This window comes from Pezoporus flaviventris, unplaced genomic scaffold (genome assembly GCF_033815535.1).
Source record: "Pezoporus flaviventris isolate CSIRO_AGI_PZ_B2104156 unplaced genomic scaffold, CSIRO_AGI_Pfla_v1 ptg000013l, whole genome shotgun sequence".
Taxonomy (NCBI): Eukaryota; Metazoa; Chordata; class Aves; order Psittaciformes; family Psittacidae; genus Pezoporus; species Pezoporus flaviventris.
The window spans coordinates 39,906,661-39,930,279 of record NW_026892561.1 but is presented as its reverse complement, the minus strand read 5'-3'; the positions used below and the strand labels follow the sequence as shown (position 1 = coordinate 39,930,279).

At 37.3% G+C, this 23,619-nt stretch overlaps 1 protein-coding gene across 1 annotated transcript in view; it reads right to left on the bottom strand.

The window, feature by feature from the left end:
* The window catches only part of DNER (delta/notch like EGF repeat containing), a 125,773-nt gene extending 102,371 nt beyond the window's left edge, over nt 1-23,402 (bottom strand). The window contains exon 1 of the mRNA XM_061452979.1: nt 23,008-23,402. Coding sequence (XP_061308963.1) covers nt 23,008-23,265 — 258 coding nt within the window. The 5' untranslated portion in view covers nt 23,266-23,402. The remainder of the gene's footprint in view (nt 1-23,007) is intronic.
* Between the last annotated feature and the right edge of the window lie 217 nt (nt 23,403-23,619).

Genomic DNA, 23,619 nt, shown 5'->3' with positions numbered 1-23,619 from the left:
CATGTTAACAAAGCTTTTAATTGTATTTTTTCTCCACTGCCATGATAAACCAGCCATGAAGCAAACACTGCGAGGTCTCCTTGTCACTCCATTTTTTTCTTTTGTGACAAACTGGAATCACACAAGAATCATTCTTTCCTTCTATGTTTATAGAAGTACAGCAAAATCCTTGATCATGCCTTATTTCTGGATGTTACAAAACCATGTATGTACTATTACATGCAGAATTACCAGCAAATTATGGTCTTGGATGATACCATAGCTACAAGTTCAGAATCTTTTTGAGGAGGTTATTGCAGTGAGCTCACATGACCCAAATTTGACAGGCTATGCAAACTCCATCCCCCTTCACAATATGAATCAGCTCGAGCAGCTGCCAGCATGAGCATGAGTTTTAGAGCATATTTTATATTGTCTGACTAAAACTATCTGGGCCAAGAAGGATATACTTCACTGATAATGGTTATCTGGAAGAGAGTCTGCATCCAAAATAAATCGTTTAATAATTCAAAAGTTGTACCCGAAGGTAACTTAGGAAAAATAACATTTTGCTTTTCAGCTATTATACCTGAGAGTATCTACCATTAAAAAGCCTAAATGCAAGAGCTTTTTATGTTACCTTACATGCTTAAAGACTGCTAAAAATTTAACGAGGTGGAATCCAAAACATGTGACCCTAAATTGAGCAGCTGTTAAATAAAACATGTAGGAACATGCTCAAAGCTTTCATTTGGAATTCTATTGTGGCCATTCTATATTTGGAGCTTAAATGTCTCAAGGAGTACCTCAGGTAACCTATGAAAAATCTGCAGGGGAAAAAAAAAATAGCCAGTGGCTGAGGAGGCAAAAGGAAAATAAACCTTATTTTGAAATCATATATTCCTGCAGCCTACATGAATTGCAAAAGTAACCAAGCGGTGAAAAGCATGCTTTGATACAGCCAACAGTTTACCTAAATTTATTGTTCTTATTACATCAACAGTGTTTAACTGTTAAATAGATACCCAGAGTGAACAGCCAACTGACAGAAAGAGACAAAGATAGAGATGAATATAAATGCATAGGGGAAAAAAAAATCCAAAAGTTTTGCTACCACATTTAGTTCTTATACATAAAAACTTATGCTTCCCCTTTTTGAGGGATGAAAATTCACAAAATAACCCCTCCTTTTACTACTTTTCAACTACTATGACGTTACAAGACAACTCTAGCCAACATTAGCTAGAGGGCTTTGTTTTCCATGATTAGACCATTCAGTTAACTAGTAGATTCAGATATATGAACCCATACATGTAGGAGAAATCAGATCCTGATAGTCTGATAGAGGGAGTAACTGAAGACACGCTTTTCCTAATGGAATCTGCAAGCTCTGTGAGCAGGAACAAAACAACACTGCATTTAACAGCCCCTGGCCATGAGCTTACCAGCTTCAGAAATTTCTCATTAACTTTCCCCTCTGGTAAAACTTAGTTCTTCAGAAAATATGCAATGTTACAAGATGCTATTTTATTCAATTTAGAAAGAAATAAAATGTTCATATGCCTTCTGAAGCAATAAAAATGAAAATTAATTTGTTATGACAGCATATAACAAGATTTTGGAAAACAATATCTTCTGGAGATTTTTCATATAAATAATTCCTCTCAGCTTCTTCAGTCCTGTCCCCCACTGGTCTGCAGTATCAATACTATGTAGAACTCCTATTCAAACATTTGACATTGTTAATCACCACAATGTTGATTAGATTTTCTCAATTTAATTTTCACCAGTCCAAAATTAGTACATTATTTGTAAGCTGCTTGGTATTTTATAGGGTTTATCCATTAAACCAAATAAGTTTTTTCAGTGCCACTTGCTTGAGTTGGAATCGGGACACTATTTACAGTTCCTACCCAAAAAAAGGTTGCATAAAAGGTTACTTTAGAAGTTGTTTTAACAGGTGTGGAACTATGTGCAAAAAGCAACATAAAAATCTCTGGGTGAAAGTGGTTTTAGTTTCTTGCTGGGAGATTATGATTTATAGAATAAAAATATTTGAGAAATATCTTTCTATATGTACTTGTTTCCACACTCTATCAAGCACAGATCTTCTAGTAAACAAAGCAACTCGGAAGGTTGCCTTTTTAAATCCTTTACTAAAATTACCATCCCATAAGGTTTTCTTAGAAATATAAAGGCCCCACACCAAAGATTAAAAAAATTATACAATTTATGCTATACAGCATTTATTATGAATTCTCCAATAGACCTACACTGAAATTTTCCCATAAACCAGTGCGTCATCTACAGGATGATAGTCAAATTAAGGAACGAAAAAAATGAATCTGAATTTTCTCATTTACATCCTAACAATAAAATTATTTCTCTTTTTGCTAGTTCACACAACTTTGTCTATTCAGCTGCTGTTATATTATGCAAAGTAAACATTTGTTGGTTTTTAAGAGTATGAAAAAAATGTATGAAATCTGGATAATTTCAATGGCAATGTAAAACAATGCTCACTGGTAAAAAATACCAGCGAAGAAGCAAAAATCACCCAACATGCAGTATTCATGTCAGCACAAAGTTTCTTTTTGGTAATAAACTCTCAATCAGGCATAAAAAAGTAGAGAGTTTTTTTTTCTTCTTTTCTTTAACTGCAAATAATTAAGGGTAACTACTCACAATTTACTGAACAAAGTACAAGCTAGTCATGATTGACATATATTTGGATTAATTTTCTCCATAATGCATAACGTCAGACTTCTCTATTTCTATTCAAATTACAGCCCATAACTAAGTATTCATTATCTATTGAATCTTATGTGTAGGATCATTTACTTTTTAATGAAGTACCAAATTACCAAAACAAAACTCCACAACAGAAAATGTTCCCTAGCTTACAAACATACCTTCATTAAGCTTCCACTTTTAATTAGAAATATGATATTAAAATCAGGTCTAATATAACTGGCAAGATCTCAAATCACATGTAAATACCTTGTTAAAAAGTTATTAATGGCATTTGTTACTATGTCATTAATTTCTGTGCTTGTCAAACTTGTCTATTAAAGAATATTCATATTTATGCCTACCTGTTAAAAAGAAAAAAAAAAAAGTAAGATTAATATTATTACTAAAAGTCTGAAGCAATCAGGACACTGATAGTCATCCAGAATGGGAGGTAGAGAAAGTGGGAAGATAAGGACATAGTAAAAATTGCCTTTTTGAGGCATGTATTACAAAACAGAGAGTCTAATACTTCTGTGGGCAGAAAGATGAGTAAAATAATATACTTCCAGAATTACGAGAACTACCATCATTTAATACTAAACAAGGAATGTTTCTTAGCATTTTATTTGCTACATAACATAGAGCGAGACTGACAATTATTATCTAAGTGGATAAGGATATCCACAAATAAACTGAGACCAAACAGGAATTACCACCAAACAGCATCTTAGATATGGAAAAAACAAAATCTCAAATATCATTCAAGGTAGGAGATATCAGAGGTGACAACCACACTGGCACAAAAGAGACAGAATTTCCTTTGACTTTAACATCTTGAAACAACACCACAACTCCTTCCTGCTCCCCTTTCTCACCCCCGAGCTTCCGACGTTTATGTCATTTCTTAATTGATAATCTTATTTATTATTAAGTATAATTTCTCATCTGAACTGTGCATTATCCCACTTTAGAATGCCTCATCCATGTTCAGTGAGTAAAGTTCCAAAAAGTTACTGCTCAACCCTCCAGTCACAAGGTAAGGGAACCAAAGAGCACATAACTGCCAGATGGGCAAACAAGAACTCTCCGCAGAGTTGATGTTAAAGAAGGTATAAATCATTTAAATTTAAGAAAGATCACAGTAGTACATACGCTTTTGGCTGCAGTTAAAAGTAAAGCTGTAAGTTGCCAACTAAGTACAGGCTGAAACCCTTAATTAGACTTCAAGATAGAAGAGCACATTTCAGGACTAGAAAAACCTTAACACTAGGTTTCAAAATCAGAAAAATTGGCTTTCCTGTAACTCAGGGAGGGTGGGGGAAAGAGCTATTTGCTTTTAGAAACATAATCCTGTTCCATATAGGTGTAAACCCTTTAAAATACCTTACATATAAACCTGCTTCACATGAAATGGAATGGAATAAGAAAGAAATTGTGTCACTGTGTATGCTGCTGACAATTCCATTTATTATTTTTTTTATCACACAAGTCATTAAGCACTGCAGCTTTCTGGTCAAAAGCAACCTTGAATTTTTACTTACAACTCTAATAAAACTTCAAACGTTTCATATTTTTGGAAATATCTGTGCAACACATGCTTGGTTTATTACAACATCAATGAACGAGTTCATTGACATATCTGTATCCAGACAAGACCAAGCATTCGTGAAAGAAATGCAAGCCAGAAAACTTATTTCCTGATAATGGACGCTATAACCCAGAGTGACTGAAAACTTTCAACACAAGCTACCACTATTACTTGAAATTGTGCAATCCAGCAAATATCCCACACTTATTGGAAGCAGAGAATCCAGGTAACATGGCACTGAAGCTGGACAGCTAACCTAGCATTCTAGCCCAAAGCAGACTCTGGTGTCCATTTGCCAAAATTGTTTATCTCATTTCATATTCAAGTCTGAATATAAAGTCATACACAGCTTTTACCCTGTCTGAAGAAAGATGCAGAGACACATGCAAGCTACTGTTGCATAATTAATGGCTTGAGTTTTAGCATCTAACTTGACTGTTATCATCCATTGCAGTAATACTGTGGCAAGCAAGGTAAGCTCTTCATGTAAGCGAACTTCCCTCTCTCTTACTCCTTCCATTTCACCTTCCTTTCTCTGCTGCGAGATCACCAGATGCATCAAAGATTGAAACAAACTATCTCTGTGCAGAATTAAGCATAAGCCAAGAACTTCTGCCATTGCTGAAATCAGCAGATTGAACATTAATGGTTAAAGGTTTGAAATGTCAATCATTCACCCATTTGTAAAAGGAAATTTTTTTTCTTTCCCTTCATCCAGCAATATCGGAATGGCCTATTGATACTGCTTTTACAACTAAATATATTTGGCAAAACACACTTCTTTCCTCCTACTCATAACAGACAAGTTAGAAAACCCCCAGGTCTAACTCCGTATTTATACACATTTTTCCATTTTAGTATAACATAAGAGGTCACATTAAATTTGCTTTGCTAGCTGTACGCACCTCAAACCGCTGTAAAATACAAATAACGTGGCAGGGAGATTGCAGGAGAAAAGAAAGGGTGCAGATGGCATTGCTATGAGATGAGAATTTGTGCCTACAGATGAAAATACTTCCTAGACTGAAACCTTTTGCTAATCATTGAATTATTGCAATCAGCGAGGTATTTTTATCTCCACTGATTCTCCAGCTCCCCCGGGACAGTCGCTGTGTAGCAGCAGCAGCAGCAGGCAGCCAAGGTTAGAGGACTTCACCCACCGTAGCTTAGCAATGAGCAGCCTTGCCTGGGCTGAAGGACGCAAGGAGCAGAGCAGGGAAGCCCAGCTGCCCTTAGAACCCACCATAGGTGCAGAATCCATGGAGTGCTCTTAATGTCCTAATCCTCTCCTGAGGACTGGAAGGGTTCATTTTCCAGCTATTACAGGTGGGATTTTTGTCATGAATCCTCTTTGCTGACAGGTAACGGATTCAACCATGGAAATTACTTAGCTTTTGAAGCAACTACAGGTCCACAGCTAACCAACCTGGTAAGTTTTACTTCAGAGAGCTTAGGCAGGACTCATGCTCCTGCCATACCACAGGAGCATCAAGGACCACAACCTAACTAAATTTTGAGTAAAGCTGATAAAGTGATAGGATACAGTATTATTAGTAGTACTTAGTACTTAGCAGTTATCTTATGCAATACCAAGAGATCTGTGTGCAGTTTGGGAATCCCTCTTTGTAAATAATATTCCACATTATTAAGTCTTTTAATTATAGGTTCTCTATTATTAGATTTTACTATTCTAAGTGCTTCTCTGGATCTTACAACAAATCTGTACAAGCAGACTTCATGCTGATAGCATTTAATTGCTTTGCATGTGCATCAGTTAATGCATGGATGATTCAAACAATTAAGACCTAGAGGTGCTGATTAATTTCCATTCATTCAGAACCCAGGAAAATCTACTGAAATAAAGTAATGATTCTCAGCTGAACTCATGCGGTTTGAAATCATGCAGTCTGTCTTCTGAAATAAAGAAAGCATGTAAAACTTAATTTTTAACATTCCTTTGATCTGAGGTTTAAAATACACTTACAAACAAGGTTTCACATTTATACTTTTGGACTATCAATATGAAATTAATGCTTTTTATAGCATACCCTAATACAGAAAGAACAGTTACTTTATGGATGGCTATATAAGCAGTAATTCTTCCAAATGATGGATTACAACCAATAAAGTTTATTTCATTCTTAAAAAATAAAAATCAACTAAGCATTCAATCACTCAGTTGACACAGTGCCAATAATTTCCCAAAAGAAAACCAATGTAAGGCAGAAAAATACAGTGTCCATTATTTATTTGTCTAGTGCAGATGGATTTCTTTGGAGAAATCCTATTAGCTCTGTCATTTCTTATCATCAGATGGATCTACTTCAAACAGCAAAAGAAATACTTTGTTTCCAGAACTACATATACACACAAAAGGGATAAAATAGTACACTTTTTACAGGAATAAGATGATTCTGAATTTCTAAGAGTTGAAGTAGGATTCAAGATAAACTGAACAATGCTTGTCATTCAGTGTCTTTCACTGTGATGCAAGTACAGTTTTATTTAACACTGTCATTTAAATTTTAGAAGCTAGATAAACAGAAGTACTTGTAAATAATCAGCTACTCATATTCAGAATGAATCCTAATTTTTTAGATTCATTTTAAGGAGACAGAGACCTTTAATGAGTAGGGCATTCTTTAACACAAACTCGCAGACTTCAAGTTACTGAAATGTGAGGGTAATTTTGCAAGATGGACACCTAAAAGTTAAAGGAAAACAACAAAAAAAAAATGAAAACAAAATAAAAAATAGGTAAAAAGGAATTTTACTGGGGCCTTTTTTTTACTGGGCACTTTTACGGGCCTTACCAGTGGGACAAAGGAGTGAACTCACACAGAAAGTGAAGTAGGAGTCCCTGTCGAAGTAGTCTAAGACACATTACCATGACAGTGACTGATGTATAAATCAAAAGACATCAATTGCAAAACTCTACAATTATGAAACCATTTTTTAAATGTGCTGACTTGCACTTTTAACTTCAAGATTCAATACGTTTTCACAAAGAAGAGGTTACATTCAGTGGCTGATAACGATTAAGAATAATTTTTTATTACTGCAGCTTATACATCAAGTTCAAAACCTTTGTTATCAAGGCAGACGCATTATACCTACACAAAGTTGTTTGTCTAATTAGTTACATCTTACATATACATATTCTGGTTCCTTAAGTCTGGACGTTTTGCTTAAATGCTGTGAGGTGTTTCTAATTTGTTGACTAATGTTAAGATACACTTTGTGAATCTACATGATAGCATTCATGGATCATTCAAATTTCTTGTTCCAAAATACTTCAACAATCCAGATGCCTGCAGCAAGTTTAATTGCAGAGGAATGGAGAATTGAGCAAAGTCTACTTTTTCCACAAACACTGTGTTTCTCATCCACCAACAGTGAAGCTCTTAGAGCAGTCATACACCAACACTGACTTCTTTTCAGAAGATGCACAGGTGACCTGTAAGGAGATTCCCCTGGAGAAGGTTCATTCTGCGTAGCAGACCATGTTACAGAAGTCAGTGACTACATGGGATCCAGGGGGACTAAAAGAAAAAGACACAAATACGGATTCTTACTTCCAAAAATGCCATTTACCCAACTCCAAAGAAAAAATTCTTTACTTCAGCCAAGTCCAGAAATGGTGTTTTGCTAACAATCAAATATTGACTTCAGTAAACAATCAGCTGGTAGAAAGCTGGATGCGCATCAAACTTTACAGTCAGCTGACTTGGCAGGCAGGGTACAACGAGCAGAAAAAGATTTCTGCATCTGTAAGCTACTTTAATTAGGAAAAAGCATTCTGTGAAATATTACAGAACACAAAATTAGAACTGGTTCATATTCATACAAAATAGAGGAATTTTATGTTGACAATTTGATGACTACATTCAGCTTTCAGTTTTAGCAGATTTTTCAGCATGGAAAATAAGCAGAATACAGATGGGGAAAATATTGGAGCTGGCTCAGCAGGGTTAATTCTGGCATGATGCTGCATTACGAGTCAGCTGCAGCGCCTCAGCACCACACTCCAGGGACCAGAGTAATTGGGTATGGAGCTGGCAGGGAGTCAGAAACATTGTTAGCTCCTGATCAGCATTAACCATTCTAAATAAAGCTCAACTCTACAGACAAACGTAGGTGATTCCACATGGTCCTCATCAGTATCCTGGAGTTTTCTTTCACGAGAAGTATGCTATTTCCTCAATAATAAAAATAATGGAAAGTGATTACGACCAGAAAAAACATTTTTACCAAAGATGTTCCATTCCAGTTTCATTCCTTCTGTACACACTTCCCTTTTCCCAGAACACATACAAGCAAAGGAGGTTAAAAAAAATAACATGTAGAAGAAAGCAGACCCTTTGCATTGTTACAGGTGCACAAGTAAAAACCCATGATAAAATAAAAATTAAAATGTGCATTTGGTGTGTTTGTTACTACAGAGGGAAAAATGTTTCATTATAATGAGAAGAGCTTTAAACATTGCTGAGTATTCCAGAAGTTTCTAGTCTACACAAGAGAATGTTTACAGAGGCACAGAACCACTCTGCAGAAATTAAGACAAACTAGATCAACAGTTCAGTAGACTAACATCCTGTGACAACATAAAGTGGGAAAAACAAAAATAAAAGGGAGATCCAATTAGGACCTTGACACAACTAAATACAAGACCAAAATCGACCAGGTCAATTGAACATATACTAAAAACCTTCTAGAATAAATCTGAAATTAAAGTAAATTGGTATCAGCAGGTGAAAAACTACAGAACTTATCAGCTGTGAAGAGCACCTCTGAGTTCTAAAAGGCCACCATATAGTTAGACTGTACAAGAAAGTTTGTACTACATTTGAAATAAAATTTTTGTGAAGATTTTGTGAAGATCTACATTTTTCTCATAAGATCAAGAGATTTGCAGGGTGAAGAGGGAATGTTTTGAGCTAGGTTGTGGGTTTTTTCCAACATCATAAAAATATATAAACTTTTAGCATTGAAGAAAATTTTTTAGAACATTTCTAGGGACAGATTATAAATCAAGTCTTTTAATACCAGCTTTCTAAACCTTTAGATCAAAAAAGACAATGTTAACAGATCAGGCAGGAGACAAGGAAGAAAAAGAAGGGCAGGAGCATGATTTTTTCCTACATCTATCAATTATGTGTGGCCAGCATTATTTTATATTAATTGACCAGTCATGCAGATATTGATCACTACTGCAGACTACTGACTCAGTACACAGTAGCTGAAAGCAATGGAAACAGTCTTTATTATGAATTGTCTGCAGAATTATGAATATGTGTGCAGAACAGACTCATTTCTTTCTTCACTCATTCATCTTGACTCACATAAAATCTTCTATCTTCACATAGAATCAGACATAGAACCCACCCTATATGCACAGTGAAAACATAGAAGACAAGGGTAGCTAGGACAAACTGTGCTTACCACATTTATACAGCACAGAATATGACTCAAGGTTTCAGAGCAAGGCATCTGAGCAGCACTGCTGAAATCACTTAATTTCAGAATACCTGAACAATCTGGACATAACTGATTGTTAATGAGAAATAAGCTTCTTTTAGAATGTCACAGCACCACTACCCACTGTCAAAACAATTAAATCCAGTTGGCTCACCATTTTTAGTGCATTTGTATATACAGTATCATTGTAGATAACTACTTGAAATATTGCTAGGAAAAAGTTACATTTACACAGCTTCAACAACAGATTTTTCAAAATTTATTTCAAAAACTATACAATAATTGCACCTCAGATTTTACTTACACTACCAAGGTGTACTGAGTTATCTCAAGTATGCAAAGAGAAGAAAGTTGCTATATGGTCTAGTTGGTTAAAGCAGAGCAAGAAGCAGAATTGTGACACCAGTAAAAGATGCACAATATAGTTTTCATCTGATTTTTTCTCTAAACTATCTGGTTCTCATGTATTCTGATTCATATTCTGAAGCCAAAAATGAGTTCTTACTATTTCTATTCTTGTGAAATCCTACAGTAGATGTCTAACTATGTCTGCTTCTATATTATAGGACAGTTGCTGTTTTAAGAGAAAGTAAAATTTAGAAACCCATACAGATGACTAAAAATAATTTGGGTTGATGAATTCAATTGGACAATGGTACATAACATAATAGGAATACAGAAACTCATAATCCTTTCATACCCCAAGAGTCATAAAGACACCTGGAACACTATGCAGCACCATTAATGCATTTATTTGGACCTGGAATATAGGCAGGTACTGAAGAAAAAGCCAAGCCAAATGCTCTGAGATATATTACATGAATTCACCTATCCGAGAGATAGAAAATTCAAACCAGCTATCATTTTGCTTATACCTAAAGAATTGTCAATAATGAAGTGAAAATTCCACATCCCCATTGAAATACAATTCAAGAATGAAAAGAAGCCATCAGGCCTTTTCAGCATCTGAACCCTCTTTTTCTAAAAAGAAAATAAAAATTCTTTTTAGAAGTTAACTTTATTTATGCAACTCAGAGTTAAAAGGCATCAACAGAAGCTATAGAAATCACAGCCCTGCCAACTATAGTGAAAAAATCAGAGTCACTGAACAGATGCCTAAGCATCAAATAAACTGGGAATTGAACAGGTGTTTTTCTTATAAAGGTGGAACAAAACCAGGAAAACATAGATTGCTTTCTAATGGTCACTTGTTGTATCCATTTACTCACCTAGCTACTATTTTCAAAATTATTCCAACACTGCAAAGGTCAAAGGCAAGGGCAGCTTAGTGGCTCAGGAGCAGCACTGCTGTAGATGTGAATTAAAGACTAGGACCCCAGCCCAGTTCTTCTTTTCCAAACTAGCAAACACAGCAATGCACACATCCCTTGCCCTGAGTGTATTTTGTACATTAAATCAAAGTTTCTATAACTGCCAAATTCCAGAACACAAGCCACAAGTGCTCTGTGGTAAAGCCTGAATGTACTGATTTCCTCATTCTATTATGAATATCCATGGCAAATATTTCAGTTTATATGTTATACTAGTTTAATATTTAACCCACAGTTTAACTTCTGTCCTTTTCTCCTGATGCTGCCTATATTTCAGGCCTTAAGAAACGCAAACATACAATATCATGTTCTATACTCTTCTTCATCCCACTTATTTCAGGAGAATTTATTATTCTACTCATCCCTCAAGTCAATGACTGCAACCAAACCAGTTTCTGCACTGAAACGTCCCTACATCAGCTTTTGTTTCCTCTTGGTTTGACACTATTGTCTTTAGAAAGAAAGCAAATTCTCCTAAAGTAATGCATACAAGATCCATCAGCAACTTTCCCATGAGACTTTTCTTGTTAATACACTGGGAAGACCAAAAAAAAAATGAGAAAAGTGAAGGTCAGTAATGGAAAACCAGCTGGATTATGAAGGTAGCTTGAGATTTATAGGACAAAGAGTTCAGTGCAATGAAAAAGGAAGATGCTTTGGATACAGAGAAAGTATGGAAAAAGGTAACTAAATATTTTATTTAGCAATGTAAACCACAGGTTCTAGAATAAGAAATGCACAAAATCTACATCATCTCAGCTCTGCCAAAAAGATGACTTTTTGTTCATCCCACTTCCAATTGGCAGCATTTTCAGATTTTAGTTATTAGTTTCATTGATGTCTATTTCCATAAATAGGCACGTTACTACAAGATAAAACAGGAGATGAGCTTCCCTGCATCAGTTACTTTAAGACAAATACTTATGTGCACGTATTTGCATAGCTGTGGCCTACAGGAAACACACATACACCATCTCAATCCATCTTTAGTTAGTGTAGCATTAACACTAATAGCATAAACATAACAATACAGGTAGCAAATTTGCACACAGATCTTTGAAGTCTTGCTGTCATGCATCCATATATTAAAGTTTTCCAAAATCAGCCTAACACCTTTAAAATTCCCTTGAAAAACATCAAAAGTCTCATCTGTGTTATTTTAAAAAGAGAAAAATCAACTGTGCGGATCAACAACTGATGCTCTAAAGTTTTACAATTTTTCTCCAAAATTAGATTAGGTAATGGCAACTTTAACATCTAAATCAACACACACTTAGGAACTTTTTCCATTAGATACCACTGTACCACACTTCTTACAGTTGGTAGAAACTTCTGGGTGAACACAGGGGTTATCAGAAAGTGACAACTCATTGAATAAAGAGAGGTTTGTGCTGACATCTCTGATGAGGAGACCAAATCACACATACGTCTCTGATGGAAGCTTTCTGGTGAAGCCACACTCTCGCTGTAGCACTAGTGCTCTGCTCAAAGATCTGGGAACACAGCACCTTGAAGCCCTGAGCTGCAGCCCTGCTCTCAAATCTAAAGAGGAGAATGTCAAAGCCATAAGATTGCCAAGGTAACTTGAAGTTCTCAAGAATTCTTAGCTTCACAGAACTTCCTCGCTTACTGTCAAGGAGCTTGGAAGAGCTCCTACCAGCCAGCAGCTCTCATGTCTCAATAGCTGCCTGCATTAAAGGCCCAACCTCTGAGTGGTGTCTACTATCACTCCCTAGCCAAGGAGCTCAGAAAATCTGAGAATACAGAGTAGAAATGGATGTAAGCCTATTTTGAAAAAGAAAAATTACACCCTCAGAACTAGAAATCCCAAGTTGGAAGCTGCTGCAGTACTGATTGCAAAGTGAAAAGCATATACATCATGTAGAAATCAATGAAGATGCTACCTTTGTGTTTGTTCTAAGTCACTTACGCAATAAGGTTTGCTAGCACATTTGTCATTCCAGAGTATCCTTCAATTGACTATCTCATATAAACATTAAAAAAAAAAGTTAAATCTCTCACTAATATGTTATAGTAACAGAAATTCCCCCATATTCTCAAACCAAATATAGTGAGGTTTTGGTCCATACCCCAGTTTGCTAAATGCTTCTGCTAGCAGGACTTGAGGACCAGAGGGTATACCTGTAATTGATCCATCTATCATGTTGTTTTTAAGCAGGCCTTTGTGAAAAGGCACATCTATGGCACAGCTATAAAAGACATAACTGTTGTTGTGTCCTTTCTCACTCACCTGCAGAAAGAGTTAAAAATTGGTGTTGCAAAGGAAGCTGTTTAACTGGGGAGAAAGATGTTTTAGAAGCAAGTGGTACAGCTGGCTTTGCTCCTGCATTCATTCACCTTAGAGAGTTTCTTTGCTACATATCAGGAGCACCAAGAAACCCAAGCTCAAATGGTTACTCAAATGTAAGTTTATGAGTAGTTATTTATTATTTTTATAAAAAAAAAGAAACAACTGAGTTTACTTCACCTTGAAGAGATACCAGTTTCCCACAGCTCTTTAAGGATGTTCAACATTTTTGTTATGCTCCATTCGAGCCAAATCCCCCTGCACCCTTAGACAGATTATCAAGAATTTCTGTAACATCAACCCAATACCTTTCCATTACTTTTAAGAGGCAATAGTTAGCCAAATTTTAACATTAGAATCCTATCACAGTTATGTAAATTAAGTCAATTTGTCCTTCCTTCAATTAAACATGTTAATTTCCCAGGGGACCCAACACCATTTTTTTCAGTTGTCACACATGCCATCAACACACAGTATGCTGTAGACTTAAAGAGAATTTATCAAGTATCTGGTCTTGCAGAACCTACCTCAACTCACTGAAATTCAAAGGCATTCTCGAATGAGAAAGTTACTCAGATCTGTACATACAAGAACATGACCTTTGTGCTCCATAGTGACAATACACACCAGAAAACAATTCTCCTGCAACCAGATATCAGAATTAGCACTCTCAAAACAAAAAGCACTTAGCCCAGAAATAGTTCAACTTCTGCATGGCCACCTCTGCTTCCTTCTGTTCAACAATATTCAGTTATATTTGCCTGAAGATTAGATTACAATAGAATTACACGTATATAGTTAATCACAAGTTATTAATGACTGTCCAGTCTGTAAGAAAACAAAGCCATATATTTTGATTTGCCTTTTATGAGATTCATTCGTTAATTTGATTTTGATAAAAGGTAATGAGCAATTTGCTCAATTTCTTCAGCAGAAGAAATCATATATGTGTTAAAAGTTTAAGAACAAAAATACAAATAAAATTCACATGATTTGCTGAATTAAAAGCAGAAATCATTAGGGCTGAAAAAGAAGCATAAGAATTGCCATATAGTTCATGTTGAGAGTTGTTGTTCTTATTAACAAATGCCCCTACCAAATACTTCAAAGGGAGATCAAAACAGCACACCAAGTCTGGAAAACTGCAGAAATTGTCCATATCTTTTTTCCTTAGCCACATTGATTGATTATTAGCTGACGTCCAGAAGAATTTAGCTGACTCATTCCTTTTGTTTGTTAGGCTTATTTTAAAGCACTGTCCTTCTTACAAGATTACCTTTTATTCAGACTTTTCTTGTTTGTCTCTCTGTAAAAGTGAATAAGTTACTTCTCCCAGGTTATTCAAATCTTTCCACATCTACTAATCACTTCTGATGTCCTTTCTGTAGACTATATCTATTTCTGCCCTCACTATCTTGTAAGTAAAGTTACCTCAACTTGATTTCAGGGGATTAGGTACTACTTATTCATAGAAGGGAACAGAATTCTAAAACAGCTTCTGTTCTCTTGTGATATTATCTGCACATCTTTAAATTATTTACACTTTCAGTACTCAGGCTCAATGAGGATTATTCAACATACTACCACCAAAACACATGGGTCCTCCTCCCAGAAAATTACAGCTTACTTAGAATATGCATGGTTAGCTGAAATTATTCCTAAAGCTCCAGCTTTATTAGGTCCAGTACAAAGGACCACATAAGGGCAACCTAGGCTGAAAATGAGGCTTGTTGTAAAGAGAAGAAATCGTATCTTGTTACTCTTTTTACAGCTACTGTTCCTGAAGACACTCAAATCAACAGTACGGTTGTTGTTCTGACTAATACATGAAGTACAACAAAGTTCCTAAAAACATTAACATTCAGTGACCTTATCTCAGTACAAAAAACCTACTTTCACAGTCAAACTGAATCGTATTCTTACCTTATTCAAGAGGACCTTGTTCACAAACACCTTTGTTTCTGAAATCTTTGAAATACTAAGCATTGATCTATTGCCTCTGCTTTCAGTGGGAAAGAACAGTATAAAACTAATCTGTAGACTGCTAGCCTGAATATTTGGCAGACAAAGAAATAGTCTAAATGATTGATTTTTTGTATTTTTTTTTAATAAAAGGCTTTTTTTCATTTGATTTAAATATATTCTGATAGGCCACCGACATATAATTCAGAATCTGGCATTTTAATACGATGCTTCCTTATAAAGTGCTTTTCACTCTACATTCTTAAAGCCTTCATACACATTTACAAATTAACCTTTTGAACACCCAGAATTATCTGAGTTTATAGAGGAGAAATCTAAGGATTTTTGCCCAGAGTGACTCAGCAAAGCAGTGAGAATCCTGAGCACCAAGCCCTGATATTCCCATTCCTAGTCACAATGTGTCACTTTCAGACTTTTCTAGAGTTTACAGATTTTGGTTTTTTCCAGGTTTACAGCAGAACATAATACTAAATAATGCAGGATAATTGTTACACTCACTACAGCCTGTATAATTGTAAAACAAGCCTTGGCAAACTTGAAAATTAATATAGGATGGCAATATGTATTACTAAAATCAAACAGGTTACATATGTGGCACACAAATCAGCTTTTGAATGCAGGAGTGCTTCTTTCTAAGAGAGCACGCTCGATCAGGAGAGCAAAGTAGAGTTTTCTTATCAAGCAAACATCACTTTCCTCTATGTGTATCTCCATGTGCATTTCCACCATTACAAAATCATTGGAAAATTGCACCAACTGTATTGCAGTTCAAGATATTTTTCCTAATTAACAAAAAACATATAATCTGTTTTGCGTAGCTCACATTGACGATTGACAATTTTCTCTCCAGAGAGCATTGATTTCAGTGTTTTTACACTATTCTCATACAACATAAATTGACAAAAACATCGAGAAACAAAGAGTTAAACAAAACAGTTCTTATTTAAAAATCAGAGACCTAATTAAAGACTCTTACAAATTATGATCTACATCAAATGCATATACTAGACTACTTTTGCCTTCAGATTTTGATCTAAATGCCATTAAGAAATTTTTAATTACATTAGCCTTACTCTTGCCAACCACCATGCTTTCAATTGACATGGATGCACTTTAAATATGGATGCTTTCATTTGGGAATCACCGCACCGCAATCAGACACCTCCAGGGAGGTTTCTGAGCTCAGTTTACCAAAACTTACAAACAAAATAAAAATCTGTGGATATTATTGAAGACTTCCCTCTAATGCAGTTGTCAAAAAACAGGTAACCTCTCAAGATACATAAAAATTGTGATTTGACACTGTACAAAACAGGCTATGTTATATTAACTAGCAACCAACAGGAATACTGTTATTAGCTCGATCTATTCAGCTCAGAAAGAATGCTGAAGAGAAGAAAAATATTCAGTATATGCACAGGGAAGGAACACTGGAATAACTCACTTTTAAAAGGGAAAAAATACAATGGGGAAATTGAATTGAAAGACAGAAGATAATAACTAATAAAATTATGTTTTCCATGCAATTAATCTGTTGGATTAATTGGAACACAAATGTATCACAGCCAAAGAGAGTTGATATGAATAAATGAGGGACTTGATATTTAACAAGAACAGAGTGAGCTAGGAGAGCAAGTACCAGAAAAAGAAAACCCGCCAACCTATGTTTAGGATCAAGTGGACACTATTTCCAGCAGACTCATATCTGCCTATTAAAATGGAATTTCTTGCATCATCTAAGATTTCTGGTCTCATGATCCCACAATTAAGCTGAAATCTTGCTACATGCCACTTCTAAAATTATTGATCTCAGGCAATAATTTCCTTCTCAGAAAGGCAATAAGTAGAACATGCTATGGGAGCCCTCAAAAAGAGGGGAGCATTTTGATCCCTTTTAAGATGGGATAAAGTTATATAACTCCAGTATATAAAGCGATATTCTTTCTTATCTCTTTTCCCATCAATTTTCTGTTGTTTCTTCTCTTGTGTTCAAGATAAGGTATTCTCCTAGTACATTGGGAACCTACTTCAATAAAGAGGATTTCCAAAGCTACATAATATCAAGTTAGATATTTCAAAGGAAAGTAAAATAACATTGTTTTTCAAACAGGTATATTGCTGCATGATTCTCTTGGATCAAAGAATGTATACAGCAATGCAAAATGACTTATGTGAAAGGTGAAGCATCTTAGTATAGCATATCTTCTACTGTTATTCAGCTACTTTATAGCTGATCCATCTCTCAGCAGTCTTTACCCGCACAAAAATATATTAAAACCAACGCTTGAAACTTTCGGTTATATGATGGAATTTTTCAGAACCAAATTATTTTCACTATGTAATGACCAGACTAGCATTTAAAAAGAACTATTTTGACCAGATTTAAAGGGAGTATTTCAAGACATTGAGAGAGAGAATACAAAGATTCACAAAGGTTATTGTGCAGACAATACCATGGTAATAACCACTTACATAACTGAGACAGTTTGGGCTATTACATTATTCCAATTTTATTCTACAGAAATGTAGAATACATTTGTTTAAAGCGCGTAGCAACTATCACAGCACAATTCTTTATCGATTGCTTTGGAAATTGCTGAATTATAGGTCTCTTGCACACCTATTTTCACATGATATGCTTCAAGGCAAGGTGCTAATTTGAAAAGCTTAATTTTCTGACTGGAAATACATTTCTACCACATTTAGAGAAAACAGATGTTATAACAGCGAAAATAAATTGCATGGCAAAACTATTTTTCACATTCATTTATTCTGTCCTGATGTTCCCCATATTCAATACCTTACATGGCCACACTGCAGAACTTCATCAGTTCCATGGCAACCATAGAGAGTTCATGAGGTACCTGAACAACACTTCACTTACAGATCAGAAAAACTCACAGAAAACAAATAATATCCATCAGTCCTGTGTGACATACAACTGTTGCTTGAAGAAAAAGTTCAGGAATGACTATGAAACATGAGTATACTCATCTGTGACTAAAGGAGCTGTAAACTAAGTGGCTTGAAATTAACAGTAAAGATTTTTCGTATAGCTAATAGTAATACTGCCATCTTTGAACTCCTTGAACACAAGTTTGTCAGCTTCCAGGTGCAGTCTAGACTTGATATAAAACATATATGTATAATAACAAATAATTTCAATATCCAGCAAAGGGGAGGCAGGTAAAGGACAAAAGTAGTAGGAAAATGTAAAATCGGGAGGGTAAATAGAGGTGTGTATATATACAGAATCACAGAACAGAATCATACAATGGTTTAGGCTGGAAGGGAATTGAGGAAGTTCTCTGGTCCAGCCTGTGCTCAAGTCAAGGCTAATAATAGGCTGAGGTGCTTGGGGTCTTGGGCACTCAAGACTCAAATCTCCAAGGATGGAGCTACCACAACTGCTATAAGTGCCTGTCCCAGTATTTCACCGCCCTTATTTTGAGGAATGATGGTTGATTTTTTCCTTAGATTTAATAGGAACTTCCACTACTATAACATGTATGTCACCTCTTGTCCTTTCACTGAACATGTCTGAGAAAAGTCTTGCTCCGTCTTTATGACCACCCATTAGGTAGGTGAGAATGGCACTTGGCTTCTCCTTAGCCTCCTCTAAGAAAAACAGACCAAGCTCTCCTAACCTCTTCTCACATGCACTATTTGCATCAACGCAAATATTTAAATTCTGCAACTTGAAAGCACTGCAAGAGTTTGCAGAGTTAGTCAGCAGGAAATGACATGGCACATCAGAAGTCAAGCTAAACTACATTCAAATAATCCAAGAAAACTCCAAGGCATCTAACAACTATGTAATTTACTCATGTCCAAGATAAAAAAGTCAACAAAATGGCCACATAACAAAACACATGCATCACAATAACCACATAATTTAAGTATATACCCTTCATTAATGAGTGCAGAAGTGGGGGGGGGGAAGCATTTTGAATTCAAGGGTTATTTAGAGATCTTTCAGGAGGGATGTCATAACTTAATAGAAAACAGAATCTTGTGAAAAATCAGTCAGGATACAGATGTAAAGGCAATTTAGCAGTGAGATTAAAGGATGTCCTTTTACACAGCACTATCCAATGCAACCTGAAATAACCTGGCCAATGAAATTTTGTACCACTTATTCTGAAGTATTAGACCAGTAAGTCAAGAAACAATAATCGTTCTTTCTGCAGCAATTTGCTAACCCTGGATTTCTGCATTCAACATTAAACAGCACATTACAACCAATGTACTGAGAACAGAAATAAATTCAAAGAAAAATAAAAACTTTACACAGGATAAAAATAGGAGGTGGCACAGAGAAGAAAAATAATAAAAATCACTGCAGTGTAGTCTATGAACATTCAAAGACAAGAATAAATTCACCTGGCATTCAAAAGTATGAAAAAAGGATAGAATGAAGAAAAACAGAATCACGAAGAAATGCAGGAGGGAAAATAAAAAAATAAATTATCTTTTAAATTTAATTCTTAGAAAGATTTATCTTAAAGTCTCTCAGTGTAAAGCTCAGAATTAGTCCATTTCAAATTCCTGCAGAAAAAAAGTTAAATTCGCTATAATTTTGTACTGTGTCCTTTGGAATACTCGTGATTTCTTTGCCCAGATTAAAGTTCAAAATACTTCAACACATAGAAATCTGGTAAAGAGAAGTGGGGAAAAAATTCACATCCATGAAAAGAAATTGAGTTAAAGCAATGTCACACAATGTGAAACAATCCATAACAAAATAAACATGAATTTTGCAAAAGAAAGTATAGTCAAACTCTTAAGTAATGTGAGAAACATACACATGCATAATTCATGGGAATGGCATGGGAATATTAAGAGGACCTGTAATTTCTGTTGTTAAATAAATAATGAGTTACTAGAGCAATTATAAGGCCATGCAATTGGCTTAAGTCCAAGTTAAACTCACTACTTGGGGTTAGGAAAGCTGTGGACTTTTAGAAGCATCTCGTGTATGTGATGTTAATTTCTTTCTTTTCCCACACCAGCACCATCAATTCCATCAAACCCAAATCTTCAATAACAAAATCTGTGGGAAATGTCCAACTTTGACTGTTAGTAGTCCTTCTACATTATCAACTTCACTGTGCCCAGTTGACTTGAAGGCACATTTAGTACACTTTTTTCTTCATTCTACGTCTCAAGACATCTGAGCAGAATGAGCAAAATTTTGCCTTCGCTACAAGAAGTAACCTGAAAGTAATTCTACTTTTTTGGTGAAGTGGGGTTCCCAAACATCTCCAGTCCCAAAAATTACAAAAATGCAAACTTACCTTCTATGATCTTGGTATGTAAGCATTATATTTCTGTTCTTTTTCTCCCCCCTCTTGGCATTCCCTTCTGTGAATCCAACTGTTCAATAACAACCCCAAAACGAATGCCCCCTGTCTAAATATATCTTAATGGTCCCCTGATTTAGCCCATAGATGAAAAAAATCATCATTATTTTAAAATCCTTATAGTTATTTACTGTCATTGAATTAGGAAACATGACCGAGTTTACTTTTCTTTGTAGAAGTTTAAGCTGTTAGGCATCTGTTAAGCTGTTAGGCATCTGAACAAAAAAGCAGTACAAGAATTCATGCATTTGTACAACATTTATTTCCTATTACAATAAAATGAGGAAAAAAATCAACTGTGGATATATTGTGTTTACATGACCCCTTTAAAAATAAAAAAATAAAAATAAAAAAAAAAACAACACAACTGTCTGTTTTCTACTTAATTAAAGTTACATTTCAAAACCATATTAACTTTTTAGAGGTAACTGGCACCCATACTTCTACTGCTTACACAATCGCTCGAAGTAGCGTTCATTTGTTTCTCAGTTTTCCTTGTAAGGGTCATTGCTTACTATTTTATGAACAGAAACACAATGTGCAACACTTTAAGCCTCCTCTTATTAGTTAATGAAAAGCATAACTGCTATGAAAATATTGCCTTTCTATTTTATTAGAAACACAATTAAATCCAGTTCCCCAGGCGCAACACTTCACAGGAGGTGTGCTGCCTCCTGCATTACATTTTACTAAGTCAGTAAAAGGGTCATTAATCTTTTAGTTACGGATCTCGGACTTTTAAGTCTAACAGCAACAAGCAGAAGCAAACACCCAGCGCTCTCCTTCTCTCTCTCTGTTGATAGAAAGATAGTAAACGCTTAAGACAAGACCCACAATTAGCCAGAAAAAAGTCTATTTAATCCACTTTCATCTCTCTGGTTCACAGAATCTCATTAGAGTAAATACTTTTGCTTTCATTGTTAGGCTGAATCAGCTGAGACATTTCAAGGCAAGCAAAGAACTGTGCATAGTGCTCCTACTTTACAAAGACTTTTACACTCACCTACACATTAAGTCTTCAGTGAATGCATTATCCCTTTCATCTATTCAACAGTACAGTTCAGATACTATGCAACCAAGGAAAATTTAAGAAAGGAAAAAAAAAAAACCCAGACTGAATTTACTTGAATTCATTTGCTTCTGTGTCAAATCCACCTAAAACAGAGAGCACTGGTGAGAAATGGTAGCCAATCCATAGAGCCTTTTGTACACTGCTGTCACAGAAAGTAACCCATGATATACATATATACAGAAAACAAACCTCTTTGTCCCAGTGCCTGCTTTCCCTTATCTGAAGATATGGAAGATTAAGTTTGTGTGAATTTCTGAACGTGACAACAAGGATGTCCATCCTTAATACTAGAGACAAGAACAAAAATATCTTCACGTGACAAAAACTAAATTTGATTGTATTATTACATCAAATCCCTGTACTACCGAGCATGTTAGAAAGATTCTGCCTACTGCCTCTCCATATTTAAATCCTTATCCCTCCTCTGAACATTTTGACCTTCCAGAATTCAAAACCAATCCAAGAAGCATCCGAAACGTGCGAGAAAGTGCTTCTAGCCTATGAAAATGACAACTGGAGATGCGATTTAGCAATTCGTATTCAGTGCAATACACTATCCACTTCCAAAGAGCATACTTTTCACCTTAAAATAAGCCAGTACTAAGTAAATTGCCAGGACCGGACAGCGGGGACTGACAACAGTGCTGAGATTAACCTGGAAGGCGCTGGCCGAGCTCAGCCCCATCCTCATTCACCTCTAACCGAGCCTTACAAGCCGCCTGTCCGGTCCTTGCCCGGGGCTCTTCTCTCGGCCCCGAACGCGCTGCTCGCAGCACCGGCACCCTCTTTACGCGTCCACCTGCACGAAGAGCCGCCGGCGCCCGGAAAGCCCGGGAGAGGACAGGGCTGCCCGCGGCGGCCGTTAACGGCACCGGCGGCTACCGCGCCAGGAGCCGGCGAGAGGGAGCGGGCGGGGAGGGGACAGCGGCCCCAGGGGAACGGGCACCGGCCGCCGCTCCCCGCAAACAGGTACCGCAACGGGTCAGTGCGGAGCGGAGCGGGGCAGGGACGCCCGCAGAAGTGTTGGGGCGAGGCGGAACGAGAACGGGAGGGAGCCAGCCGCAGCCCGAGCGGGGACACCCAAGGGCAGGGACGAACACAAGGACGCAGGGAGGGAGGAAGGGAGGTGCCTTGGCGGGGGGCACGCAGAGCGCTCTGGGCGCGGCCCTTACCTGGCAGGAGGTGCCGGTGAACCCCGCGGGGCAGGCGCAGCTATAGGCGGCCGGAGGCTGGGGCAGGAGCAGCTGGAGGCGGCGGGTCGCGGCGGGGCTCCCGGCCGGCACCGGCGAGCAGGTGCCGTTGTTGCGGCAGGGCTGGCTGAGGCAGGGGTCCCGGTCGGGGGGCGCGGCGGTGGCTGGCCCGGGAAGGCAGGCACGGCGCTGGGCCAGAGCGAGCAGCAGCAGCAGGAGGAGCGGAGCGGCTCGGGGCATGGCGGCGGGGCGTGCTGGTGCGGGTGCCGCTCCGCTGCGGGCACCAGCGGGGAAGGAAGAGAGAGAAGGAGAGGATGGAGGCAGCGGCTACCCGGCTGCTCCCTACCCCCGTTCCCCGGGCAACGGGCGGGCGGGGACTGGGCGGGGACGAGCCGGCAGCCGCGCCGTCGTGTACCCAGCAGGGGGCAGCCGCGCGTCCTCCTGCAGCGCGTCCGGGCGCCGGCCCCGGCAGGCGGCGGTGAGCGGCCCTGCCTCGGGTGCGGTACAGGAGCGCACAGCCCGGCCTTATTTCGTCCCTGCAGCCCAGGCGGAGCTCGGCTCGGGCCGGAATGGCCTGCGCCAGCGCCCCATGTG